This window comes from Terrapene carolina, unplaced genomic scaffold (assembly GCF_002925995.2).
Source record: "Terrapene carolina triunguis isolate 2854851 unplaced genomic scaffold, T_m_triunguis-2.0 Scaffold130, whole genome shotgun sequence".
NCBI lineage: Eukaryota > Metazoa > Chordata > Testudines > Emydidae > Terrapene > Terrapene triunguis.
The window spans coordinates 20,037,933-20,065,911 of record NW_020664481.1 but is presented as its reverse complement, the minus strand read 5'-3'; the positions used below and the strand labels follow the sequence as shown (position 1 = coordinate 20,065,911).

General features: G+C 54.6%; 1 protein-coding gene across 5 annotated transcripts in view; it reads left to right on the top strand.

Annotated features, from left to right (window-relative positions):
* The window catches only part of NDRG4 (NDRG family member 4), a 91,149-nt gene that overhangs the window by 56,823 nt on the left and 6,347 nt on the right, over positions 1-27,979 (top strand). For 4 of the 5 annotated variants that reach the window (XM_026652645.2, XM_026652646.2, XM_026652643.2 and 1 more), the window contains 13 exons: positions 4,751-4,856; positions 13,185-13,305; positions 13,972-14,034; positions 15,320-15,380; positions 16,462-16,548; positions 17,777-17,833; positions 18,791-18,894; positions 22,845-22,901; positions 22,993-23,044; positions 24,150-24,197; positions 25,002-25,037; positions 25,536-25,587; positions 27,402-27,440. In XM_026652645.2, coding sequence (XP_026508430.1) covers positions 4,751-4,856; positions 13,185-13,305; positions 13,972-14,034; positions 15,320-15,380; positions 16,462-16,548; positions 17,777-17,833; positions 18,791-18,894; positions 22,845-22,901; positions 22,993-23,044; positions 24,150-24,197; positions 25,002-25,037; positions 25,536-25,587; positions 27,402-27,440 — 883 coding nt within the window. The remainder of the gene's footprint in view (positions 1-4,750; positions 4,857-13,184; positions 13,306-13,971; positions 14,035-15,319; positions 15,381-16,461; positions 16,549-17,776; positions 17,834-18,790; positions 18,895-22,844; positions 22,902-22,992; positions 23,045-24,149; positions 24,198-25,001; positions 25,038-25,535; positions 25,588-27,401; positions 27,441-27,979) is intronic. The other variant, XM_026652644.2, reaches the window with a different exon arrangement.

Sequence of the window (27,979 nt, the reverse complement as noted above, 5' to 3'; positions counted from 1 at the left end):
CTGGGGGGATTCTTGTGCCTTCCTCAGGAGCGGCTGGCTGTGGCCGCTGCTGGATGGGGAGGGGGAGGAGGGCTGGAGTGGGTGGAGCTGAGCACGGCTGTGACCCGGTCTGGCAGTCTCCATGCGAAAGGGCATTTCAGACGTGTAGCGTTGTGGGACTCACCCCTGCGGCGCCTCCTGCTGGTCGTCTCCGGGAATTAGCTCTTCGACCCAGGAGCGCCCTCTGCAGGCCGGTGTCCCACTGTCGCTTGGCCCCCATGTCCCTCCCGGACCCGGTGCCCTGTTCTCTGGGTGCTGCCCCCTGGCAGTAACCCCTCAGTCTTAGGGTCTCCCCTCCCCAGGGAACCCACACTACTATCCCCACCTTGCCTCAGTATAAGGCTACTGTCAGTCATCGTCTAGCCCCACGCCCTGGGGCAGACTGCAGTATCAGCCTACTCATCACTGGCAAGGTTGGGTTTGGACCTGCTGCCTTGGCCTACCCCGGGCTGCCCTCTGCAACCCCTAGTACCCCTTGGCCTTCTGCTAGGCCGCAGCCTGGGGCTTTCCAGGCTGGAGTTCCCCAGCTCCTCAGCCTTTCCCCAGCCCTGCTCCACTCAAGTACCCTGTCTCTAGCTCCCTGCAGCCAGGCCCTTCTCCCTCTGACCACAGAGAGAGACTTTCTACTTGAGTTCCTGGTTCCCAGCCTCATATAGGGCCAGTTGGGCCCTGATTGGGGCGTGGCCCCAGCTGAGCCTGCTTCCTCCCAATCAGCCCAGGCCTCTTGCCCTTCCACAGCCCTCCTCCAGGGCTGTTTTAAACCCCTCAGGGCAGGAGCGGGTAACCACCCCGCTACAGGACGCCATAGCCCATTCAGTTGAGACAGACAGTGTGCCAGGCGCAATGGGGTCTGTGAGATGGACACCTAAGCTCGACTGAGATTCCCCAGCTCATTCCACAGCAGAAACCTGAGTGATCGTGATGGCTGATTTAGGCCTGGTTTGAACCAGTGACCTAGGGATAAAGGGCCCCGTAATCGCCCTCTCTCTCTCTCTCCTAACTCTGTGCTCATCATCACTATAGTATCTGAGCAGCTCATCTCCCAGTGTTGGTTCCCCTCTTCGGAGGCCTCTATGTCCGCCATGACTTTAGGATCCTCCTCACCCTGCACCGTGACCTCCCACTGGAATGAGGGAACTGTCAACCTCCAGCGTGAGACATGAGGGAGCAGGAAACAGGGCTGTCCCAGCCCCCGGCTCAGCACCGTGGGACTCCCTAGTGGTGGAGATTAGAATGATCACGACCCATAGCACCTTCCTAGCGCAACGGCCCAGCCTTCCCTCAGCAACAAAAACATCCCTATCAATGGGGCAGGAAAGGAGTGACTGTGACGTTACCCAGCGTTACCCAGGGTTGGGCGGCACCTCACCACCACCTGCCCTGAGCAACAGGAAGTCTTGTCTGTGCCTGCTCTGGGTCAGCTCCCTGACACCAGCAGCCTCTTTGCAGGCCTCTCCGTCTCTGTGCAGGTGGCAAGAGGCACACATCAACCCCTGAGTGTTCGCGTGTTCCCTGTATAGTCCAGCCCCTTATCCACTGGACACTCACAGAACTACCAGGCCTGCTCTTCCCAAAGGAACACATCTCAGGACCAGCACTTGGCTTAACCCTACAGCACTGAGATATAGCGAAAACAAGAATAAATTGATCATCGAAGCACAGAGATTCACGTGATAGTGAGTAAGAACATTGGGAACAAGTGGTTACGTACAGAACAAAATCATAACATGCTTTCTAGAGCCTAAACTTAACTAACCCGTTCTCCCCTGTCTATTTATTGACCCAAAGTTCTCTTCAGCATTCTCAGCCATGCCTGGTTGAGACTCCTCTTTCATGAAGTAAAACCCGCTGCCCATTTACTTGCTAGGAGAAGGAGGACAGGTTGTCGTCTTTGTTCCCCAGATACTCTAGAGCAAACCTTGGATGTGTACCTCAAGAAAAGCCCTCTCCCCCACCCCCTGCAGTGTTTACTTGTAATTTTCTCGCTTTGAAATTCTTACAATCCTTCATTACCGGTCGGTTCAGACAGGTGAGAGGAGAACCATTGTGAAACATACAATACTTAATTTATACGTCAAGAGCCAGCTAGATAAATATTTCTTATCTGAAAGAGAGCCTGCTTTTCACTTTTGCTGGAGACCAGTCCCCAGACACACTCCAAGAACACAATTTTCAGTATACATCCGTAACTCTTTACACAGCCTCTGTTTGTGCGTTTCGCGGCAATGTTGGTGACCAGTGTGACATCGGCTTTCATTTGACACGTCATGTGACGTTTATTGGTGAACTATAACGTACATACCCGACCCAAGAGATCCCGGCAACCTCTCTGCACCCCTTTGGTGCTGCTTGCCGGTTGGCATTAAGAGGTTCCTGGGTCACATCAGACCCTTTGGGGTCTTTAACTTGTCAGGCACGTGGATATCATGCGGTTGAGTCAGCTATAATTGTCTGGACAATTGTCCCGTTATTGTCACTAAAAACCACTCCGAGTCCGGTCCCTGTCATCTTCCCAGATCTCTTGTATCTGCTGTCAAGCTAGTGAATTGGCGCTAGATTTGCTTGTCTGCAATTCGGTGTGTGTCTCAGCATTGCTGTGATGACCCTCCCTTCGCCGGATTCTCAGCTGATGTAAATTAACCTATGGTGATTTCCACCGTCTGAGGATTTGGGCCCTGTTTCTCTGCGACTGTTGAGCTGCTAATTCAAGAAGCTTAATGGGGCAGGACGACATTTCCCTGTGTACCCATTTCGGATCTTCCCATTTCATTAGGGCTTCTGGTAAATGCTAGAACTGCAGCATAGAGACCGACATTGGTGTCCCAAGGCTGCCTTGTCATGCCTTTAACTCTCTGATGGTTTAGGAAGGAGGGTTGATTAATTAGTTAGGTGATTAATTTAGGTGAAGCTGCCGCTACTCTCTGGAGTGTCAAGAAATCTGTGCTAATAAGAGCCTAATGAAGTTGACATTTACAGGAAGGATTGTGCATTTTATGGGTGCCAGGAGCTGCCACGGACTTACTGTGTGACCATGGGCAAGTCACTGTCCCTTGCTGAGCCTCAGTTTCCCCATCTGTAAAGAGATCATGATGATTGCCTCATTGACGTGTTGTAAAGCTTAATTCACAAATGGGGGAAAGGCACCCCGTGCAGAGGGGGTTTAAGTAGGGATTTAGTAGGATTTAAATGGTTCAGGTGGTTTTGTGGCCAGCCTTCACCATGGGGCGAACATCACCCTAATGTTTCTCAAGAGCTTTGGCGTCCTTGGTTGGAATAGACCCTAGAAGGGCAAAGGATTATTTTTGGTTAGCCTCTTTCATACATATTATGGGCCTGCTGCTATTTAAGTCAATGAGAATGACCGGTCCCTGTATCCTGATGGCGTCGTATAGTTAAATAATAGAGGAGCGGGTGAAATGCAGTGATTTGTGTGGAATTGCTGTGTGTGTGTGTGTGTGTAATTAAAGGTGGCAAATTCAAATCTGATGAAAAGAAGTCCTTTTTCACACAACACACAATTAGCCTGTGGAACTCACTGCCACTGGATGTCATTGAGGCCGAGAATTTAGCAAGATTCCAAAAAGGGATTGAACAGTTGTATAGATAACGAGAATAGTCAGAGTTATCAGAATTAATGATGATACACATGGTGGAAGGGCTTAAACCTTGTTCTTCAGAGCTTCATTCAGGCTCTAATTATTAGAGACCAATGTGCGAGGGCAGATTATCCCACATCTCTTCACTGCAAGATTCTTGCGCCTTCCTCTGAAGTATCGGGTTCTGTCCGCTGTCAGAGACAGAACACTAGGCTAGATACCTCAGGTCTGCTCCAGTCTGGCAATTCATTGGCTCCTAATCTTTGGGGCATACTTCAAGTCCTTCCTGGGTCTGGAAGACAGCAGGACAGCCCTGTCTAATCTACTCTAGATCCACATCTGGCCTTTTAAAAATGCAAAATGGCAAAGCAAATCCGTGTTGCTATAATCCAGAGCCTCCTGCCAGTGGGGGATATCTGGCATGGTTTTGGATACTTTGTCTGTCCCATTGCTCGCGCCAGTTGGGTATTTGTGCATGTAAATGACCATGTGTGTTTCCAGTTGGTGATTTGGGTGTGAGTCACATATGCAGATGAGGTGGTGGATTTGGGACGTGGCTGTTAAAAATCCATCGCCTCTTTTCTATCTTTGGGAAGGATGTGGGGGACATTTGTGTCGATCGGCTCCAATGCCATGAAAATGGTTGCAAAGTTTATGAGCATTTATGGGAGTCAGTTTGGGGAACGTCTGTAGGAGGGAAGACTTGACAGGAGCGTGCGTGTGAGCACATGCATTGGTATACGTGTGAGGGTACACCTGTTTGGCGGAGTGGGCACCAGAAGTGTGCTAGCGTGCTGCGTGTCAGTGCGTGAGAGTGAACATGTGTGCTGTGTGTGTGAAAAGACTTGTGTGCACGGCAGCGTACACACGTGTGATGCTGTCAGTGACAGGTGTGTATCTGTTGCAGGCAGAGTGTGTCTCTAGTGATTGCTGTCACTGGTTATTTTCATCCCAGCATGATTCATGGCCAGGCTTGCATGGCTCTGCTAGTGGGAGAGCTGGTGAGGGCAGGCGTTGCCCGGTAGAACTTTGTTATTGGTCTCCTCCTTTCTGGGTAATAGGGTGACCCCAGGGAGGAGCGACATGTAACCCTGTCTCTTCTCTCTCTCTTCCAGGAGCATGATATCGAGACCCCATATGGGCTGCTGCATGTGGTCATTCGGGGGTCCCCAAAGGGAAATCGCCCGGCCATCCTGACCTACCATGATGTTGGACTCAACCGTAAGTGCCACCCTTCCATCCTGGCCACCGGCGGCTACCATGTAGGTTTTCTGAGCACAGCCTCAGCGGAGAGCAGAGAGGTTCTGTGGAAGCGGAAAGTGAGGGGGATTAGAAGCAATCCGTGAGTCAGGCTGCCACCTACAAAAGAAGGGCAGGAGAAACTAATCCGAGTCCAGGAGAGACTGGAGAGTCTAGCTGAGGGGCTCCTTGCCTGTTGCTGTCAGAGTTGGGGTTGCTGGCTGTGTGGGTCTGAGACAGCCACTCCTCCCTGATCTCAGAGCAAACCCAGATGAACTGGAGCCAGGCACTTTATTAGCCAGTGATGATGGGTGATGGCACAGTCACCACCGGTGGCCCAATTGGCTTCCGACTGAAGTCCTCCAGAAATTCTGCACCTGGGTTGAAATCCTAACGTCGGTGAAGTCAATGGGAGTTTTGTCACTGACTTCACTGGGCCCAGGATTTCACCTCTGGAATCAAGCTGCAGTCTGTATTCTTGGCTTAGGGTCCGAGAACCAGCACAGATGGGTTCTGTGAGTGGCACTGGGACGGAACAGAATGGAGTGGTTAGAGGATGGGGACTGGGAGTGAGGACTTCTGGGTCAGTTCTGCCACTGACTCTGTGTGGCACTGGGAAAGGCCCATTTAACTCTCTCTGTCTGAGTTTTCCCACCTGAAGTAAAATCATGAGTGATGTGGAGAAAGTGAATAAGGAAAAGTTATTTACTTGTTCCCATAATATAAGAACTAGGGGCCACCAAATGACATTCATGGGTGCAGGTTTAAAACAAATAAAAGGAAGTTCTTCTTCACACAGCGCACAGTCAACTTGTGGAACTCCTTGCCTGAGGAGGTTGTGAAGGCTAGGACTATAACAGGGTTTAAAAGAGAACTGGATAAATTCATGGAGGTTAAGTCCATTAATGGCTATTAGCCAGGATGGGTAAGGAATGGTGTCCCTAGCCTCTGTCTGTCAGAGGATGGAGATGGATGGCAGGGGAGAGATCACTTGATCATTGCCTGTTAGGTTCAGTTCCTCTGGGGCACCTGGCATTGGCCACTGTCGGCAGACAGGATACTGGGCTGGATGGACCTTTGGTCTGACCCAGTACAGCCATTCTTATGTTCTTAAGTTAAGATTATTGTTCCCATTTTTGTCTCGCAAGGGTGTTGTTATTTTTATTTTGATGTTTGAGAAGAAATGATTTGCACTTTCATTCTAGATCATTTTATGGCCCCAAAATTTCTTTTATTTGAAATGGTTTCTTTCCCCCCCCTCCTTTCAAAATTGAAGTTTTTCACATTTCAAAATTTCACATATTTGGATGAGAAAAACTGATTTTGGCGGAAGTGACACGGTGACTTTTGAAAAACCTTTAACTATTTGCCTTAAAACGGAAGCAACAATTTGAGAGTGAAAATTCTTTGTATTTATTTATAGCAAACCCCCACCTTTCCCAGGCGCTTTGTAAAATTTGGGACAGTTTTGTAAAATCTGTTTTTTGTTTTTTGTTTTTTTTTTGCACAAGTCTACTTTTGAGGATTTCAGATTTTGTTGCAAATATTTTGTACAGCCCTCAACCCTGGCCCTGCCTGCCGTGCAAGGGTGAATTCCATTGAATAACACTGAGTTCCTGTTCAAAAAACTGAACAGAGGAATTTTAAAGGGCCAAGACTGTAGCTGTGAGTCCAAGTGAATGTTCATAAAGCACCTGGGATGAAAGGGAAAGCATGTATTTTACTTATTTATCTATCTAGGTATGTATATGGTCCTCAGCCCTGCAATAGCTGAGCACCTCTTAATCCTGAATAGATTTTATTCTCACAACACTCCTGTGAGGTAAGGAAGGGCTTTATCCCCATTTTGCAGAGTAGGGACCAAGTCACAGTGGTATTGCCTAGGGGTTAAAGCACTGGAATGGGAGTTGGGAGACCTGGGTTGGGTTCCCAACTCTGCCACTGGCCTGCTGGGTGACTTGGGGCAAGTCACTTTCCCCTGTGTGTGCCTCTCTTTCCCCATCTGTGAAATGGGCATAATGAGACTGACCTCCTTTGTAAAATGCTTTGAGATCTATAGATGAAAAGTGCCATATCAGAACTAGCTATAATTATTAAGTGATTTGTCTAAGGTCACACAAAGGGTACGTCTACGCTGCAAAAATAACCCATGGCAGTGAGTCTGAGCCTGGGTCAACTGACTCGCACTCACGGTATAGGGCTAAAAATAGCAGCATAGACATTCCCACTGGGGCTGGAGCCCGGGCTCTGAGACCCACCTCCTTCGCCGGTTTCAGCACCCTGGTGGGAACGTCTACACTGCTATTTTTAGCTCCGTAGTGTGAGTCTCAGGACCTGAGTCAGTTAATCTGGGTTGTGAGACTTGCTGCCGCTGGGGGAGGGGGGGAAGGAGGTTTGCAGCATATACGCAGCCAAAGAGTCTGGCTGAGACATGGTCTTTTGAGTCCCAATCCAGCCCCCTACCCACCAACTTGTCCTTCCTATCCCATCGCCGTCTCCTGGTGAATTGATTATTTTTGCATGCGTCTGACGAAGTGGGTATTCACCCACGAAAGTTTATGCTCCAATACGTCTGTTAGTCTATAAGGTGCCACAGGACTCTTTGTCACTTTTTACAGATCCAGACTAACACGGCTACCCCTCTGATACTTGATTATTTTTGATTACACCAAGATGGAATTGTCTCCAGTACACAGTTCCTGATACAAAATTGTATTAACGCAATTCCCCATACTGGAGTGTGTGTGAAATCCAGGTTCCATTGAAGTCAATGGGAGTTTTGCCATTGACTACAGTGGGGCCAGCATCATCACTGTATGGCTATCGAGCAGTATCCACTGACTATGTGAATGGCTGTAGTCTAATTGGCAGCTGTGATTAATCAATTAGATTACATGGATTTGCATAAGCACCATACAGTGGTTTCTCAAACTGTGAATATGTAACTGAGATCTTCCAAGCTGCAGCTGGCACCAGGGATGCCAGCTCAGCTCAGATTGATTGTCTCCTCTCACACTGACATCCATGGGAGCTTTGCCAGTGAGGTCAGAGGCTGCAGGATTTAGACCAGGGGTCGGCAACCTTTCAGAAGTGGTGTGCCGAGTCTTCATTTATTCACTCTAATTTAAGGTTTCGCGTGCCAGTAATACATTTAAACATTTTTAGAAGGTCTCTTTCTATAAGTCTATAATATAGATCTAAACTATTGTTGTATGTAAAGTAAATAAGGTTTTTGAAATGTTTCAGAAGCTTCATTTAAAATTACATTAAAAGGCAGAGCCCCCCGGACGGGTGGCCAGGACCCGGGCAGTGTGAGTGCCACTGAAAATCAGCTCGCGTGCCGCCTTTGGCACGCGTGCCATAGGTTGCCTACCCCTGATTTAGACTCTCATGCCTGTCCTTTAGCTTTGCTGCAATCCCTACAGCCTGCCACAGCTCCTGTCCCTACAACAGCTGCTGTTTTTTACCTTCCGAGAGAATCCAAGCCCTTCCCATCCAATTCCATTGTGAAACAAAGTAACAACACCAAAGGGTTGCATCCATTCTGGGGAGGGTAAGCCTTGCTGAGTATAATAATGACTCAGCAATAATCATATCTGGGTAGGGAGCCCTGAGGATTTCAAAGTAGGGTTGGGTGCTTAATAGATTTTCAGTTCTCTGGCCCTTTCGAAAAACCAGGGCGGGGGGAAATTTTGTTGCGGGTTGAACCAAAACCAAACTTTTTTGAAATGCTTGCCGAATCAGAAAGTTGAAAGCCATTTTTTTCGGGGTCAGAGAGTTTTGATTTTGTCCAAACAAAGTGTTTTGCACATTTCAGTATTGACCCTTTTAAAACATTTTTGACTTTTTTTTTTTAATTAAGGGAAATCTTGAACTGAAAAATCAAGAAGTTTTGTTTTTAAAAATGTTGAAACTAGCCTTTTTGGTTTTTCCACACTTTGGGGGTGGGGTGGGGGGGTTCAGCTGAAACCATTCGGCAAATCCAACACAAATCTGTGAAACATTTTGGTGCCACTGAATCTGCATTTTTTTGCTGAAAAAAAGTTTTGGTTGAAAAATCTTGCCCGGCTCTACTTCAGAATTAACCCAGGATAGAATTATTGCCTCCTAAACAGTGAAGACCCTCCAAAGTTGCTGTTAAAATAAAATAGTACATGGTGATTGCGATAGGCCGAGTACAGAGGAGCCCAAATCCCAAACTGGCAGATGACGTTTTGTGTAGGATTATAAAATCCAAAATCTCTGAGCACATTCATATTGGATTATGTGAGACACTTGTATATTTAAAAATCACCATCTGGCTTCTTCAAAATATATTCAACTAAGAATGGCGTAGAAATGGTCGTTTAAACCACAGCATGCAGCTGTTGAGTAATCACATGGCATTTTCCTTACCTTATAATAAATCTGTTGTTCATCCTAAATGAAACGGCTGTTGAGAGAGCCCTGCTTTGACAAAGGGAATTTCACACTGCAGTTAATTGGAAGCAAGTGAATATTGATATTAAACTCCTCCATGCCCCCTTCTATCTAGACTTGCTGGTGGCTGCAGTGTGGTGAATGCTGCCTTCCGGGACGGGATGTGCCAGCTAGTTTGAAACGGTTCCGATTCTGCTACCACTTCTATGGGTGTAAATCAGTAGTACTTCTCCCATACTAACACAGTCCCACAGCTTGCAGAAAGCAATGCCTGCCTCCAGCCTGCGGACTACAACAGGGAGGAGGTTAGAGGAGAGGTGGAGGGAGGTCTGATACGCCTGCCTCGTTTTTTGCCCAGTACAACAGCGCAGAGCTGGCAAACATGGTTTGATGTGACCATGAGACATGAGGAACAAGGCTGTGCCGAATCAGCCTGCTAGTGTTTAAAAGCGTTTGCCCCTCCCAGGCCCAAGCAGTGGGGGATTCGGGGGCAGACAAAGGGACCCGGTCGAGATCAGCCCTGCCAGCCTGTGTCTTGGCTTGTGGGGCCCATGCGCGCATCACACTCTCTTTCCCTTCTCCTCCCCGCCCACTCCAGTCTTGTGAGCAGCCTGACAGCGAAAGCGATCCCCTACCCGGGGCGCTCACACCAGCACAGCAGATGGGCCGGGTGAAAGGACAGTGGGACGCAGGCAGCCAGCAAATGCGAACCAGCCCAACACCCAATGCTGCTGGGTTGCCAGAGGGGAGCTGGACGGTTGGTCAGCTGTGAATTCAGTGCCGGCAAAGAGCACTGGGTTGGGGAGTGGAGTCCTGACCCTCTGGGGAGAATGTGGGAGAGTCTCCATGACCCATTTGGTTCTTGGCCAGGCTGCTGAGATGGCAATCCCAGTATACCGAGCTGGCCTGAGACTGGCCTCTCCCGAAAGCAGTGGAACAGCCAGTAGGTCGGAATAGCCTTGGGTTCGCGGCAGCCTGGGTCATGTTCAAACCACTGGCCTAGAGCTGGAGGCCGTGGTGTTCGCTGCCCGTCCCGTCCGCTTCGTCCCAGCTGCTTAGAGGAGTCCAGAGGTTTGTTCTTTCCCCCTGGGATCCCGGTGTGAATGTTTTCAGGGGCATTGGTGGGTTGTGTTCAGTTCTGTGGCCTGGCAAGGCCTCCCTAAGCAGCTGTGGTAGGGTTACCATACGTCCGGATTTCCCCAGACATGTCTGGCTTTTTGGTGCTCAAATCCCCGTCCAGGGGGAATTTTCAAAAAGCCGGACATGTCCGGGGAAATAATGAGGCATAAGCCAGGGTCCGCCCGGCCCCAGCACGATCCGCCGGGTCCGCAACGCAGCCCAGTCACCCCGGCTACATTGTAGCGAGCTCAGGCGGGGAGGGGAGGGGGGGGCGCAGCCGCAGAAGGCGGCGGAGGGGCCGCTGCTGCCCCCGCAGGCCAGGCGGACCGCGCGCCCCAGCCAAGCCCGCCTGACCACGGGGAGGCCGGGCCCAGCCAGCGGCTTGGGCTTCCCTCGCGGGCGGGGACCCCCTGGCCACTGGGGGACCCTTCCTGCGGCCCCGTCGCCCTGCGCGGCTTGGAACCCAGCGCCGCGGGAGCTGTTTCAGCGGGGACAGGCCGGGGAACGTGCTCGACGGCGGCAGGAAGGAGATGGTGTGTGCCGGGGCTGCAGGGACCTGCGCCGCCCCGGTCGCCGCTGAGCCTCCGAAGCCCCCGCCAGGCAGAGGCTGCCGGGTGAGCGGGGGAGCAGGGCAGGTGGGGGGCGCAGAGGCTGCAGGGCGAGGAGGAGCAGGGGCAGGGGGGCGCAGAGGCTGCAGGGGCGGGGGGCGCAGAGGCTGCGGGGGCGAGTGGGGAGCAGGGGTCACAGAGGCTGCAGGGCAAGGGAGGGGTGCAGGGGCTGCAGGGTGAGTGGGGAGCAGGGGTCACAGAGGCTGCAGGGGTGGGGGGGTGCAGGGCGAGTGGGGAGCAGGGAAGCACTTAGCAACCCCCAACCAAGATCAGAGCGGGAGGGAGGAGGGGGAATGCAGGGTGCTCAGAGGAGGGGGCAGAGTTGGGGCAGGGACTTTGGGGAAGGGGTTGGAATGGGGGCGGGGAAGGGGTGGGGCCGGGGGTGGGGAAGGGGCGGAGTTGGGGCAGGGCCAGGGCCCCCATGGAGTGTCCTCTTTTTTTCAGTGTTGAAATATGGTAACCCTAAGCTGTGGGCCCGGGCACAGCAAGCCAGCTCTGGTTTGAATCAGACTTTCTCCTCAGACAGACGAGAGCTGGGAGCAAAGGAGGGACCTTCTATCGCTCACCCTGGAACTGAGAGGGGAACATTGATGGGATCCAAAGGGAGCCCTGCCCAGAGAAGGGCGTCTCTCCTGTCCTCCTTGCTCAGCTGTGACAAGGAGCCCAAGGCTGGGCTCTCCTGGGCACAGTGAGAGGAGGGAAGAGTTCCTAAGTGATGGGGGCTTTGGGACCTTCCCGGTGGCTTCCCCTCGGGATGGGGCATTCACCGAAGGCCTGCCTGGGTATGAAAGCAGCCCCTGCTCTTTCCCAGAAGCTGGCTGGGGCTGTGTGGAGGGAGGAGGACTGGATGGGAGCAGAATGGATGTCACCTGATCGCTGCTGCTGCGGGAAGGTCACCTTGGAAGCACTGCAGAGGGGGGAGCGGAACAGCATGCAGAGAGAGGGAGGGATGGGAACAAGCTTAACCAGCCCCTGTGAGACGGGCATTCCCAGGGGCCAGGTAAGTGAGGCTTACAACAGTTAGGGGATGAGAGTTTTGAAAGAGCCCAGGGGTGTTAGGAGCACAAGCTCAGCCCAATAGCATTTAGGTGGGACATGTGCGCCTAAGTCACTTAGATGCTTTGGAAAATCCCACGCCACGGGCCCAGTTTTGAAATGTGCGTGCCTGTAATTAGACACCCAAATGACTAGACAGACCCCACGAAGAGTGGTTTGATTCTCAGTGCCATGCAGCTCTGCAGATGCTCGGCCGCTCTGAAAATCAGGTCATTTATGTAGGTGCCTGATTTTTGGCCCCCAAGTCTGAACATGTTGGCCTTGCTGACTTGCCCAAGTCCACATGGGAAGTCAGTGGCAGAGCAGTGAGTAGAAACCAGGAATCCTGACTCTCAGACCTGTGTGCTAACCACTAGACCACATTGTCTCCCCTAGCGATGGGTGAGTAAAGCATAGCAGGGAAAGCCACACGAGATGTTGAGAAGAGAACAGGCCTGATTCTGATCTCGTTTACCCCAGTGTGAATCAGGAGTAACACCCTTGATGTCAGCAGTGTTAGTGTGGGGCAGGTGTGAAAGGCGAGTCAGGCCCATCCAGGAGTCAGATACCTGGGATACCACATCTGCTCTGCACCTCAGAGCCTGGCTAGATATTGAGAGCAGCAGCTGATGGCCAGGATTTGTCTCTCGGCGTTTGTCTCTCCATGTGTTTGTTTTCTTTAGCCTTCATCTTGATTAAATGTCGGCTTGGCAGAATGCCATTTTTATGGTTTTATCATTTCGACGGATAGTGTCGATGTTTATTCTTAAGCATTTTTAAACATTTTTTGATTTGCATTGTTACCGTTGCAGGAAATTATGGATGGGCTGAACAATAGGGGGGGTCAGACAATTCATTACAGTAACACGTCAAAATATCCCAAGTGTAAATGTCCTGTTCGCAGGCAGCATTTTTCTCACTTTGCCAGTCTGTACATTTCTATCAGGATCGACGGGAATATTTTCATTGGTTTGCACATGTACGGTGAAATGGACGGTTTACCGGCATTTACTGCTAAAAATTTCATCATTCCATGCCTAATTAAAGGGTTGCTGATGTTTTGCCTCTGATCTTTTTTCCCCTTTGTCCTTTGGACTCTGACCCCTTCCTACCCCTTGACCGTGTGCAGACAAGCTGTGCTTCAACACGTTCTTCAACTTCGAGGACATGCAGGAGATCACCAAGCACTTTGTGGTGTGTCACGTGGATGCACCAGGGCAGCAGGCCGGAGCGTCGCAGTTCCCACAGGGGTAGGTACCCGAGCCCTGCCCGCCTGTCTGGGATGCTGCTCATGGAGGAGCCCAGCTCTTCATGCTCAGGGTCTCGGTCTGATTTCCCGGCTCCTTTCCCTGGTTCATAAGGTGGGTTCTCCTGCCGGGAACGTCCAGCCTGTACCAGCGGCTAGGAGGCGCTGCAGAGCAACGCACTTGGGACTCTGCCTCCCTCATCCTGGGCCCAGCAGAGCATCCCGTTTCTGAAGGGGAGTCAGGTTCCTCACCCCCTAGAAGGGCCGGGATCATGGGGAAGTCCTCCTCCTCCCAAGCACATCAGCACTGCTCCTAGCGTAGCCATAGGAAGAGGGCTGTGCCAGGCCGAGGGGCTGGAAGGCGGACCGGTGGGTTCCTGGGCATGGCCCACACCCTGGGAGGGGAGGAATAGGAAGGGGATGGCTGTGTCTGTCCCGGAGGGGGGAAGGAAAGGGCTGGGCTGTGCCTTGCTCTGGGAGGGAGGGGCCAGGCAGTGCGGAGTGGGAGGGGAAGAGCTGTCCCTCCCTGGAGAGCTGTGTAGGTGCCCAGAGCCTCTCCCAGCCCTGGCCTGGGCTCTCCTGGCCCCAAGACCTGGGCTCCCCCTGTATGGGCACTTTGGGGCCTTGCCCCAACCCTGCTTTTCTCACTGTGTGTCCGTCATGCCCCCAGGTACCAGTTTCCATCCATGGACCAGTTGGCTGCCATGCTCCCTAGTGTGGTCCAGCATTTCGGGTAAGTGTCAGGGGCCTGTGACCTCGTGGCGTGGGGCCAGCAGGGAGGGGTGGGATGCCAAGAAAAATGCCAGGGGCAGGCAGGGGGCGTAGGGAGGTAGAAACCATAATGTGGCATTTGGGATGCACAAGCGATGCAGGGTTGGGCCTGGCTGAAAAACGGGGATCAAAGCACCCACGCCCGCACTGCACCACTGACCGAAGAACACCAGGTCACTAGGGGTTCCAGGCTTCACAGCCTGTTCCCTGCTCTCCTGCTCTGTCCACTTGGCTGGAGCTGAGAACAGTCAGCGCTTCGGCCATGGCTCGGCGACCCCCTGGTGAGACAGGTCAATCCCCTCCACGCCCTGGGAGAGCCGTGCGGAGTCACCTCAGAGCCAAAAGAGACTCACGCTCTTTGTCCCCTGCTAGTGGTTTGTGCTGTCACCTTCACGGCACGGAATAAGGGAAGCTGCTTCCTCCATTTCAGGGGCCTGGAACAGCACCCCAGGGCCTGTCCCCTCTGGCCCATGGGTCTGAATCCAGCCCAGGTCAGTAGTAAGCAGCTGATCGGTGCCCTGTGGGGAACAAATTGGGAGGTCTCCAGTTCCCACCTCACCAAAGCCACCCTGACGTCTGGCTCTAGCTGGCTTCCTTCAGGGCCCCACTCGTCAGGGAATTGCCAAGGGGACTGAACGCCTGTCTCACCCCGAGGTGAGGGGCACGTTGGCGGAGCAGTGTGTGAGGGGGTTAGCACGGCAGTTGGCCAGGTTCCGTGGGCAGCAGCCTTCTCGCTCCGAGGTGCAGTGCCAGCCCTCAGGCTGGATTTCGCGGCTCAGGACGACGCTGCGGTGACAGTCATAGGATGCTCATATTCCCTACCCGTCTGGCCTTGATTTTACGGGCTCTGTTAGTCAGACGCTGCCATTAAAGCGAGAGAGGGAAGACGGGCGGCAGGTTTATTAACAGACGAGAAGGAATGTCATGTATAGCTGTTTCTGGCGGCTTCTAAGACCCAGAATATGGTGAGCACTATCAGAGGGCTCGCAACCTATTTAAAGGGATGCTACCCAATTCCTATACGCTACGAGGAACTCTGTTTGCACAGGGCTTGAGAGCCAGGAAAAGAGCCCAGGATGTGGAGACCCAGCCAGGGCCCTATGGGTACTGCCTCCTCTTGCCTCAGCCCCATTTCCCTCTCTCTCTGCTGCTCCGGGTGCCTTACCTAGAGGCTCCTTAAAAAGCCAGACTGGCCTAGCAAGGACTATTGGGAGCTGCACAGGGACACTTCTGTCTCTGTTTCTCAGGTTCAAGTACGTGATCGGAATCGGCGTGGGAGCAGGAGCCTATGTCCTGGCCAAGTTTGCTGTAAGTGAGCCCTGGCTGGGAGCGTTCTGCAGTGACCCAGGATCCGATAGAGCAGGGCAGGTGTGACCCACTTCTGAGGGAGGTCACGGGGCAGAGGGAGAGCTGCTCTGTTTGCACCAGCGGGAGCTTTCTCAGGGTATGGGGCTCGTTCCTGAATGGAAGGAGTTGCAGTAATCAAGGAGGTCATCCATGTGTGGATCACTGTAGCCACGGCTGTTTCTGATAGGATGGAACACAACCTCCTGGCCAATCAAAGTGGGTGTATTTTGCCACTGTGGCTATTTGAATATCCAATAGCATTGAGGAGCCCCCAGCAATGCCAGCCCATAGCCTTGGGGTACCAGATTCTCTTAGGAGTGGGGAATCTGAGAGAGGAGACAAGTGCTTCAAAGTGCGTCCCGCATCCAACCAGCATCTCGCCAGAGCTCGGCTTTAGCCAGCTGCTCTTCATCCAGGGGGTGATTTTGGCTGGGCGCTGAGAGAGCTGGAGATGGTGCTGTTCACGTTGGATGTTCGGGAGCCATAGAGCTGGGGATATCTTGTAGGCACTTATGAGTCACACGGACGAGAGGCTGGGGCTGGGTCCTGGAGCTGCCTGCGACAGCCCTCTGGGTTCAGGCCGACAGGAAGGGCCTCTGCCATTTCAGGGCAGTTCCTTCTATCCCTGCAGTTCCTTGGTGTCAAAGAGTGCGGGGAGGTGCAGCAGGCGGAGCGTGGATGCCCTCCCCTTGTCTGGCAGCAGGGGGCTGTTATCTACCAGAGCCATCTCAGTACCATTCCCTGCTCCCAGGCCTTGCAGGGAGGGAGCCTGGCTGCCTTGTTCTAGATTCTCTGTGGGCAGAGGGGCAGAGCCGTGGTGTGCAAAGCCTTTACCTCGTTGGCACTGGTTGGCCTGTTTTGTGTCATAAGGTGGTGGGAGGGTCTGTCCGAGGACGTGGTCTCCCACCCATCCCTTGCCCCCAGAGAAGGGCATCGCTGTCAGTAAAGGATCTCCACACATCTGCTAACTGCCCCCCCTAGCATAGGCCTCTCCCGTCGCACCACGGCCGTGAGCAATAGCTCTGTGTCTGCTTGGCTGCAGCTGATCTTCCCGGATCTGGTGGAAGGGCTCGTCCTGATGAACATCGACCCCAACGGCAAAGGCTGGATTGACTGGGCAGCCACCAAGGTGAGCAGCGTCCACCTCTCAGACGCCAGCTGGGCTGAAATCACTTGGAGCAGGGTCTCCTGGGGCACAGGAGAGCCGGGGCTCGGCTGTAATGAATATAAAGGGAATTCGTTCATGAGGCTGCTGGGGACACATACACCCTGTGGTTCTCTGTGGCTCCCCAGCTTGCAGACTAACCACAGCCCGTGTTGCCTGGTCTCACCACACAGTGTCTTCCTCAGGCACAGCCTTGACTGAGGCCTCCGTGCTCAGGAGAGGAGGGAGCTGGGAGTGGGAAGGAATAACGCGAATCATTGGGTTTAAAATAGTCTCCCGTGGCCGAATCCTGCCTGCAGATCCACCCATGGAGCTGTCCTGGGAGTGTGCAGGGGCCGTGCCTGCTTCCCCTAGTGCAGTGGTCCCCAAACTCTGGGGTGTGCCCCCCTGGGGGGAGTGTGCAGCGGGGCCTGGCCAGCGCCGACTGGGGGCAGGGAGGGAGCCCCACCCAGTTCTGCTCTGGCCCCAGCTCCACTCCGGCCCTGCCCCCAGCCCCAGCTGCAGGTCCGGCCTTGGCCTCAGCCACCAGCTGGTCCCGGCCCCACTCCCAGCCGTAGCTCCCGGCCCCGCTTCTGGCTGCAGCCCCCAGCCCCGATTGCGAGCCTGCTCCCGGACGCGGCCCCTGGCTCCCAGCCCTGACTACTGCCCCACTCCTGGCCGATGCCCCAGCTGCAGCACTGGCCCCACTCCCAACCATAGCCCCTAGCCCCGACTGTGGCTCCCAGGAGGGCATGGACCAGGTAAGGTGGAGGAGGGAGGCACAGACAAAAAGGTTTGGGGACCACTGCCCTAGGGGTTAAAGAAGTCAGCATCCCCAAGGAGATCAGCCCTTGGGGGACATGGACCTGGGTAGTCCAGGGTGCAGAAGCTCCAGGCATGGGCGATCACCTCACCGCAGATACCATCACCTGGCTCTTCCCTGGGCTACAGGATGGTCTCTGACCCTTCCTCTTCACTTGCTGAGCAGCAGATTTTTCTGGGCTCCAGAGCATCCTCTTCCCTTTCTGCTCCGATTGGTCCGAGCCGGAGCAGCTGTTTGCTCTTCCCCGCCGGCTCAACAGGTTCGGGGCTCCAGTGACGCCTACCTGTCTCCAGTGAACATCGCGAGGAGGGGTCCCGTGGCGAAGGTGCAGGGGTGGGAGTGAGCAGTGCCTGGCATCAGCGTAACGCTTCTAGTGTTCTCTGTCCGCAGCTTTCTGGCCTGACCAGCTCTTTGCCTGACACCGTGTTATCTCACCTGTTCAGCCAGGTAAGGGGGAGAGCACTGGACACGTTCACAGCTACCCTGCTCAGATCAGACTCTGGTGGAGAGAGGGCCAGTGCCCAGTCCAGACAGAGAGTCAGCCAGCTAACGGCTGGACTGGATCAGCAACTGAGGCTGCTTTGCTGTCTCCTGGCCATGCTGCTGTGACTTATGGGGGAAGAACAGGCCAAGAGATGCCTCCCTCTCTGGTCCTGTCTGTAGCGGGGCTGTGTCCCTGCCCCTGCCATGGGGGGAGGAGAGCTGCAGGGCTGCCATGAGATGCAGGCCCCCGAAGAGAGCACAGATGTGAGTGCTTTGCCCGCTTGTGCCCAGGATGGATTGGAGGGGCCCATCGACAACTGGATTTGTAGGGCACAACGTGGGGCGTCTCCCCCAGGATGCAGAGCTGGAGGGCCCCACAGCCCATAGGTGATGCATGTTCTGCTCCCTTGGCTGGCACCCCTCTCCCAGACTACAGCCTCTTCAGCACAAACTAGTTACCGGGATGGGTCAGAACCAATCCCCAGGAGCCAGCCCCAACTCTTGGAAAACTGAAGCCAGATCTGACTCCCAGTGTCTCAAGTGGCCTCACCTTTATAGCGGGCTGAACCCCTGTCCTGGACCCAGGCACTGGGCCGTGTTCAGACTCCAGATCCCAGGTCTGCAGCTTCGGTCCGTCTCCTGGCGGCAGCCAGAGGCCAATCTCGGGAGTTAGTTACTAGCACTCCCCTCCCGCAAATACAGCCCTGCAGGGTGTGAATGCTCTGCGGGCTGAGGGCCTAGGACTTAGGGGCCCCCCAACCCCGGTGATCCTGGGGGAAACTGGGTCTTTTTACCCCTGTTGCACTCAGATCAGTCCCCATGTCCCCCCCAGCCTGTCTCTCCTGCATACCACACATGCCGAGCCCTTCCTCCCTGCCGCGGGCCAGCTGATCTCTCGTTTCTCTCGCCCCTCCTGCACAGGAAGAGCTGGTGAGCAACACGGAGCTGGTGCAGAGCTATCGGCAGCAGATTGGGAGTGTGGTGAACCAATACAACTTGCAGCTGTTCTGGAACATGTACAACAGGTAACTGGCCCCCTCACCTCTCCGCAGTGGCACGCGTCTCCTGTCGTGCAGACCAGGCAGAGGGTGAGGACCTCACGGGGTGACCCTATTGTGCCTCGTGGCTAATGGCCACTGTTAGCTGGGGCCTGGGTGGGGCAGGGCGATGGGCACCAGGGCGGGAATGGGAGGGTGGCAGCTTTTGGAGATGGCAGGCAATAGAGCTGAGGATTCCACTGGTGCCACGAAGAGCCCAAGACCATCGTGTGCAGCTCATTGGTCGAGGAGCACGAGACCCCATGAGGGTAGCCATAGAGCCCTGCTGCTTCCTGGCCCCCTAGGGACGAGGTGCAGGAGGCCACGCTCTGAGAGCCAGGGTGGTACATGGCGTGTTGCCCCCAGCCAGATACGCAGAGCAGGATTCGCACCCAGCACCCTCCCAGACCCAGGCTTTGGTGAACAGCAGCCAGAGGCATGGGAAATAGCCCCCAGCATGTCTGGCCTTTCTAGCTTGGCCACCACCCACTCCCAACGGGACCATGGCCGGAGTGGGGCTGTTTGCCTGCGAGAGGCAGGTCCTGAGCTGGGCACCCCCATTGCTTAGGGGCTCTGGGGGCGGTAATCAAATTGCAGCTGGGTCGAGCATCACCGAAAACCCAGCTAAAGGGAACAAATGGCAAACCTGGTGCCCAAGGTCCTGGGGGGAGGTTGTCACTGCGCTCGTGTGCTCTGGGCAGTGGGACACACAGATAGGCCATGCTCCCAGCAGGGGAGTAGCCCTGCTCTGGGCAAGTGGGATGGCAGGGGCATGGGCCAGCCCCATTCTGGGTAGGGGAGCAATGGGCACATGGCTAGGCCCCACTCTGGCAGGGGAGTGGTGCGGTGTGCTGGCTGGCCCCACTCTGGGCAGGGGGGAGTTGCAACATCTGGATAAGCCATGCTCCAGGCAGGGGGGTGGTGAGAGGCATGCGTACCAGGCCTGCTTCGAGCTAGGGCGTGGTGGGGGCATGTAGGCTGGCCCCTCTCTGGGCAGTGGGACATATGGGTAGGGTGTAAACAAGGGTGATGTTATGGCTGGACTCTATGATAGACCATCTTACCAGGAAGAAGAGGTGGATGAGGCTTTTTTTAAACATCCAAAGCACATGACTTGGTGGTGATGGGAGACTTCAACTACCCAGACATCTGTTGGGGAAAATAACACAGCAGGGCACAGATTATCCAACATGTTCTAGGAATGCACCGGAGACCATTTTTTATTTCAGAAGGTGAAGAAAGCCATCAGGGGAGAGGCTGATCTAGATTTGATTTTTGCCAAATAGGGAGGAACTGGTTGAGAATGTGAAAGTGGAGGCAGTGTGGGTGAAAATGATGGTGAAATGGTAGAGTGCATGATTCTAAGGAATGGTAGGAGGGAAAACAGCACAATAAAGATAATGGATTTCAAGAAGGCAGACTTTAGCAAACTCAGGGATCTGAGCCATGGGAAGCAAGTCTAAAGGGAAAATCAATTATTGGCAGTTTTTCAAAGAGACATAATTAAGGGCACAAGAGCAAATTATCCCCCTGCGTAGGAAAGATAGGAAGTACGGCAAGAGACCAGGCTGGCTTAACCAGGAGCTCTTCAATGATCTGAAACTCAAAAAAGAGTCCTACAAAAAGTGGAAACTTAGTCAAATGATGAAGGATGAATATAACCAAATAACACAAGTATGTAGGGACAAAATTAGAAAGGCCAACGCACAAAACGAGATTAAACTAGCTAGAGACCTAAACGGTAACAAGAAAACATTCTACAACTACATTAGCAGCAAGAGGAAGACCAAGGACAGGGTAGGCCCATTACTCAATGAGGAGGGGGGAGGAACAATAACAGAAAATGTGGAAATGACGAAAGTGCTAAATGCCATTTTTGTTTCAGTTTTCACCAAGAAGGTTAGTAGCGAATGGACGTCTCACATAGTGAACGCTAGTGAAAGCGAAGTAGAATCTGAGGCTAAAATAGGCAAAGAACAAGTTAAAAATTATTTAGACAAGTTAGATGTCTTCAAGTCACCAGGGCCTGATTAAATACATCCCAGAATACTCCAGAAGCTGACTGAAGCGATATCTGAGCCATTAGTGATTATCTCCAAAAACTCCTGGAAGACAGGAGAGTTTCCAGAGGAGTAGAAGAGGGCAAATCTAGTGCCCATCTATAAAAAGGGGAATAAGGACAACCCGGGGAATTACAGGCCAGTCAGCTTAACTTCAGTACCCAGAAAGATAATGGGACAAATAATCCAGCAATCAATTTGCAAACACCTAGAAGGTGATAAATTACATTCAGCATGGAATTCTCAAGACCAAATCATGTCAAATCAACCTGAATGCTGTTTTTGACAGGGTAACAAGCCTTGTGGATGGAGGGAAGCGGTAGATGTGGTATATCTTGACGTTAGTAAGGCTTTTGATACTGTCTCGCATGACCTCATAAACAAACTAGGGAAATGCAACCTAGATGCAGCTACGATAAGGTGGATGCAGAACTGGTTGGAAAACTGTTCCCAGAGAGTAGTTATCAGTGGTTCACAGTCATGTTGGAAGGGCATAACGAGTGGGGTCCCACAGGGATCAGTTCTGGGTCAGGTTCTGTTCAATATCTTCATGGCATTGAGAGAACACTTATAAAGTTTGTGGACAATACCAAGATGGGAGCTTGCAGGTGCTTTGGAAGATAGGATTAAAATTCAAAACGATCTGGAGAAACTGGAGAAAGAGTCTGAAGTAAATAGGATTAAATTCAATAAGGACAAATGCAAAGTCCTCCACTTAGGAAGAAACAATCAGTTGCACACATTCAAAATGGGAAATGACTGCCTAGAAGGGAGTACTGCAGAAAGGGATCTGGGGGTTATAGTGGATCACAAGCTAAATATGAGTCAACAGTGTAACACTGTTGCAAAAAAAGCGAACATCATTCTGGGATGTATTAGTAGGAGCACTGTAAGCAAGACGCGAGAAGTAATTCTTCCGCTCTACACCGCGCTGATAAGGCCTCAGCTGGAGTATTGTGTCCAGTTCAGGATGCCACATTTCAGGAAAGATGTGGACAAATTGGAGCAAGTCCAGAGAAGAGCAACAAAAATGATTAAAGGTCTAGAAAACATGACCTATGAGGGAAGGTTGAAAGAATTGGGTCTGGAGAAGGGAAGACTGAGAGGGGACACGATAAAGTACATAAAAGGTTGTTACAAGGAGGGAGAAAAATTGTTCTCTCTAACCTCTGAGGATGGGACAAGAAGCAACGGGGTTAAATTGCAGCAAGGGAGGTTTAGGTTGGACATTAGGAAAAACTTCCTCACTGTCAGGGTGGTGAAGCACTGGGATAAATTGCCTAGGGAGGCTGTGGAATCTCCATCATTGGAGGTTTTTAAGAACAGGTTGGACAAACACCTGTCAGGGATGGTCTAGTTATTATGTCGTCCTGCGTTCAGTGCAGGGGACTGGACTAGATGCCCTGTTAAAGTCTCTTTCAGGCCCACCCTTCTGTGATTCTATGCTCTGGGCTGGGGAATGGTTGGGCATGTGAGCCAGCCCTGCTTTGGGCAGGGGGTGGTGGGCCAAACCGGTCAGCCCCATTCTGGGCAGCAGGTGTCAGGCAAGTGGTTTGGCCCTGCCGCAGGCCTGGGGCCATGTGGGGTACGCATGGTTGCAATGGCAGGAGGAAGACGGCCAAGAGTCTCGTTAACCCCTCTGACCTTGGGAACTCAGCGCTTGTGCCAAGACTTTGCCATTGTGGTATGTGCTGGGGTTCGGAGACGATCACTCCACGTTTCCATGAGTTGGGCTGGGTTCTGCTGCCCTCTTGTGTCCGGACGGAGAGGCGCTTTCAGGCCGGGGAAGCTGCTGGCATGCTTTGTCTATGAGTATTCTGGGAGCTCTGCCATTTTGCTCTGGGGCATTAACCTCTGGCCCCCCTCTCTCCCCCTCAGCCGCAGAGACCTGGACATTAACCGGCCCGGGACTGTCCCCAATGCGAAAACACTTCGGTAAGTCGCACGCTGGTCCCAGTGGGGCTGAATTGCAACCGGGTGTTAAAGACCAAGCCTCTGACCACTCTCCTCCTCTTGGTGTTTCCAGCTGCCCCGTCATGCTGGTGGTGGGGGACAACGCGCCTGCCGAAGATGGGGTGGTGAGTAAAGGGTTAAACCCCATGCTGCCTGCTAGGAGGGTCACCGGATGCCCAGACACAGACAAGAGACACCCCTCCCCAGCCTGCCACCAGCACACCTTCTCCTCCTGGCAGGAGCGGGCATTCCTAGGGCGCTGTCGTGTCCTGCCCAGACCCTCGGCATCCTGTGCCACTTTCAGGCTGTTCCAATACACCAGCCTTCACGCTAGGGAGATTTAAACTGGCTCCCCAGACTAAGGCAGGACTCCAGATTCTCTCCCCCTGCTGCACCCCCGCTCTCTCTTCTCCACTGAGCGGTTTCTCATTCCCTCGCTCCCTGAGAGTCGGTTTCTTCTCGAGCGGGTTGAAAAACAAAATTTGTCGATGTTTTGATTTTCTTTTTCCTTTGTTGTACGTCCCTTTCTTCTCCCTCTCTCTCAGCATCTCTCTCTCCTCCCTGCTCTCCCGGTTTTTTGCAGAATGAATTCCTGTTTTCCACAGGGTTTCCCCCTTGCATGCCCCCATCCCTGCCACTTTCCCTTCTCCGCCCCCTGCTCTCTCCCCGTTGCAGGCAGACACAGAGTAAGTCAGTCTTTCCCTACGGACACTGGGGGGCCGTTGCCCCACCTTGCAGGACACTTTCTGCAGGCAGGGCTGCTCTCTCCAAGTCACAGCCTCTGCCTGCATCCCAGATTCACCCCAAGCCGAGCCCCGCCTGGCATGGATGCTGCAGCCACAGGGCGTTGTGTCTCGGAGAACCCAACTGCAAAGGCCAATGGAGGAATCCCTCAGCTACTTTCTGGCTCTCTCTGCCTTGCTTTCTTGCCCCAGGAAGGAGAATTAGCTCTGGGCGCACGGAGAGCGAGGCCAGTCTGGGACAGAGTCAGAGGGTGGGGCAGCCTTCGATTCATAGATTCCAAGGCCAGAGACTTTCCCCAACCTAATTCCCAGAGCAGATCTTTTAGAAAACCAGACAGTCTTGATTTAAAGTTGCCAGTGCTGGAGAATCCATCACGACCCCTGGTAAATAGCTCCAGTGGTTAAAAACGTTTGCCGTGGAGGTGTGGCGGGAATCCCCAGCGCTCTGCTCTCTGACCTTCCTCAGCTCTGCTCTTCTCCTTGACAGGTGGAGTGTAACTCCAAGCTGGATCCAATCAACACCACATTCTTGAAGGTAATCTGGGTCCGTCAGCTGTCTGCCCACTGGGGGGGGGGGGGGGGCTGGCCATCAGCCGGGGATGAGAGTGGTGCAGACTTCTCCCTCTGATTTCTGCCAGCGCCTCTTGGCCTGCCTTGCTATTCCTCTCCCGAAACCCCCCCCAGCTCTGCCAACGCCCCTCAGTCCCGCCCTGGAGTCCCCTGCTACACCAGCCTGCCCCCCTCAGCTCTTCCAACGCCCCTCAGTCCCGCCCTACAGTCCCCCTGCTACACCAGCCCTGCACCCCCCCCCACAGCTCCGTTCAAACCCCTGGAGTCCCCTGCTACACCAGCCCTGCCCCCCCTCCAGCTCTGCCAACGCCCCTCAGTCTCGCCCTACAGCTCCCCCTCCCCCCCTTATGCCAAATCTCTCCTGCCCGCCCCTCCCCCAACAGCTCTGCTAGCTGGACTCAGGGATCAGGACTTGCTAGCTGTCCCTCCATGGACACGGCTGACCTCTCGCAGGAGTGGTCTGCAGTAAATGGCCCCGCCGTGTCCCTGCGGCCTGTCCCCCGCACACAGATGACTGGGGTGTTCTAGCAGGGAAAGGGCTCTTTGGGCACCTTGTCCATCCCCCCGCCACTCCTGAGCACCCATGCCCACCTCGCTGGGTGCCCCCTGCGCAGCCAGGTTGGAAGAGGGTCCCTGCAGACTGCCCCGGCAGCCACCGAAATGTCCATGCAGCGGGTGGGTTGGGGGTGGGGGGCTGGACTCTGAGTCCGGGTGCCGGTAGAGGTGTCCCTGGGGCCCTCCGCTAACAGAGTTCTGTTTTCCCCTCCAGATGGCCGACTCTGGGGGGCTCCCACAAGTCACACAGGTGAGTCCTCCAGCCCCCCGCCCCCGCTCTTTCTCTTCCCTCCCCCCACCCCGGTCCTCAGCCCCACACCACCCTGGCTGTGTGCCGCTCCTGGAGCAGCAGGCAGAGGTGTCTGTGTGTGTGTGTGTGGGGCTGGAGGGGGCGGTGGGATCCCTGCCCAAGGGGCTCAGTGAGCTGCCCCCGCTGCTCTGCTGCCATGGGGTGGCCCCTGGCCCTGTCTAATAGTGGGGGAGGGGCATGTGCAGAGTCCACCTGGCTGGCCAGAGACAAAGCTAAGCCCGGCCTGGGGGGCGGGGGCATCCCTGCTGCCCAGGAGAGGGGGAAATCCACCCCCAGCCTCCTCGTGGCCTGGGAAGGGGGGTTACCGGGGAGGGGCTGCCGGGGATGGGGTCTCTTGGACTGGGTTTGGTGAGGGAGGGCTTCAGTCTGTGTCTCCGCAGCAGCCAGCGTCTCCTCCTGCCCTTTCAGCCTTGTTTTTCTTCTCTTCCCCTCCAACAGCCCGGAAAACTGACCGAAGCCTTTAAGTACTTCCTGCAAGGGATGGGTTACAGTAAGTGCAGGTGCCAGGTGTGTGTGGGTGTGAGTGTGGATATGCCTGGGGGGGACGGGTGTGCGCAGGGTGGTGGGAATGTGCCCTACACATGGGCCTGTGTGTAAACGTTTGTGCATGCCAGTGTGTGCAGTTGTCTTTCCCACTGCACTGTGTGTGTAAGGGCACAGGTGGGTGGATGGGCACATGCTTACAGGAGCATGGGGGAGGGGGGTACCCATCTGTGTGTGTGTGTGTGACACTCAGCCTGGCACGGTGCGGTGCCCGGAGCCCCCAGCACGCCAGTGCTCTGCCCCCACGGCGCTGTGCTGACAGCACGGCTGTTCGATTAAGTTGCCCCCTGTCCTGCCTGCGTAGAGTCACCGCCCGTTGTGTGAGCGTGTGCCCTGGGCCAGAATCCCCTGCTAGGCTCCTGGGCCGAGGGAACCCAGGAGGGGGGAGAACCGAGCTGGTTTTCGGCACTCAGGGGGTGCGTATGAAAAGCACAGATCAGTGAGACAACATGGCTGCCTCCCCATGGGCTCTCTGGGCACCGCGCTCAGTCCCTGCTCTTTGCAGATTAATTAGCGTTGCTCTGCTCTCCGGGGACAGGGGCGGCAGGTAGTCCCTTGGAGGGAGGCAGGAGGGCAGAGAGCCCTTAAAAAGCCAGTCCCAGCCCAAGGGGCCTGGTCTCCCTGGGTGCTGAGCTCTCACTGACTGCTGGGAGCTGCGGGCACCTCAGGATCAGGCCCCACAGCAAAGGGCATCAGAACTTCCTTGCGAAGCAGCGTAGGTAGCGAGGGAATGCGGAGAGGGGGCTGTCCCAGGCCCAGCACTACCCTGCCTGCCTCCCAGCAGCCCCCTTGCCACCAACACAGCTGCCACCTTCGAGCAGGACAAAGGGGCCTGTACACAGGACCCGGCCTGGCACTGGGGAGTGTCAGAGCCAGCTCTGATTCCACAATGGGGGAATGGAGGAGGATGGGACTGAGCTGAGATTCCCCTGACCCCTCTGCTCTCTCAGGCCTTGGCCGCTCTGGGGTCTCCGGGGGGTGGCCAGGATCCAGCATCGCTTCATTCTGGCTGCCCCTAGCGGAGACCCGTGCGGTCCCTTGGATGGTTCTGGGAGACAGGCAGAGACGTGGGGGTGAGCGTTGTCCAGTCAGATTGCGACTTTCCTTGCCTTGTGCACATCCCTGGGCTAGCCCCCAGGAGAGAGCGAGCGTGTGTGAGTATAGATAGAGGGGGTAGTTGAGGGGGGTGTATAGATGGGGGATGGGTGTGTATGTGGGTGTGGGTGTAGACGGTGTGTGGGTGTAGACGGGGTGTGTGTGGGGGTGTAGACAGGGGGTCTGGGGGTGTAGACAGGGTGTGCGTGTCTGTGAAGATGGGGTGGGGTGGGGGGGCGTTGTAGACGGTGTGTGGGTGTCTGTGTAGACGGGGTGTGTGGATGTGTAGAGATGGGGTGTGTCTGTGTGTGTGTGTGTGTGTGTGTAGATGGGGTGTGGGTGAGTGTAGATGGGGGTGTGGTGTGTGTGTGTGTGCGTAGAGATAGGGTGGGTATGTGCATGTGTGTGTAGATGGGGTGTGTGGATGCGTAGAGATGGTATGTGTGTGTGTGTGTGTGTGTGTGTGTGTGTGTAGACGGGGTGTGTGCGTGTGTATGTGTGTGTGCGTAATCCTTCCTGCCATCTGTCTCTCTCCCTCCCGCTCTCTCCGTGTTGTGGTTGCCGTCCCAGTTGTTTGGTTTTGGGGCAGATCGAATGCTGACGCTCTCTTTCTCTCCCAACGTTTCTTGTCTCCCCCTACCCCCCCGCTCTCTGTCTCTCCCTTAGTTGCGTACTTGAAGGATCGGAGGCTGAGTGGAGGAGCAGGTACCCCTGTCACTGCTGCTCACCCTCCTCCCCATCCTCTGCATGCACCCCCGTCCCCCAACTCCATGTGCATCGCTGCAGGGGAGGGGGGGCTGTGCTCCCGTGCCCACCCCCAGCCGCCCTCCAGTCCCACCCTCTCCAGGAGAGGAGCGGTGGCAGAAAGAGCTGCAGAGGCTTCCCAGAGTGGAAAAGTCTCAGGCAAGCGGTGGAAGAGGCCAAGCCAGGGATGGGGACGGGACTAGGCGGTGGGGGCGGGGGAGTAGCTGCTGGGGGAGGCAGGCAGGGTGGGGAGCACCCTCCCTGCTTGGAATCCGAGCCCTTGGGCTCTCTCCCCGCAGCTGGGAATAGGCATTAAGGGGCACCTGTTCATGGCAGCATCCTCCACTCCTGCTGCTGGCCGTGGCTGGTGCCGCTGGGTGCTCCGTTCGCCGGGGCTAGCGGCCAGCTGTGGATTTTGCTTGTGCGTGTTGATAGTAAGGGTGGGAGCCCGGCTGGGAAGCTCAGGGCTGCTCCATGTTTCCCCGGCTGGGTCCAGGCTG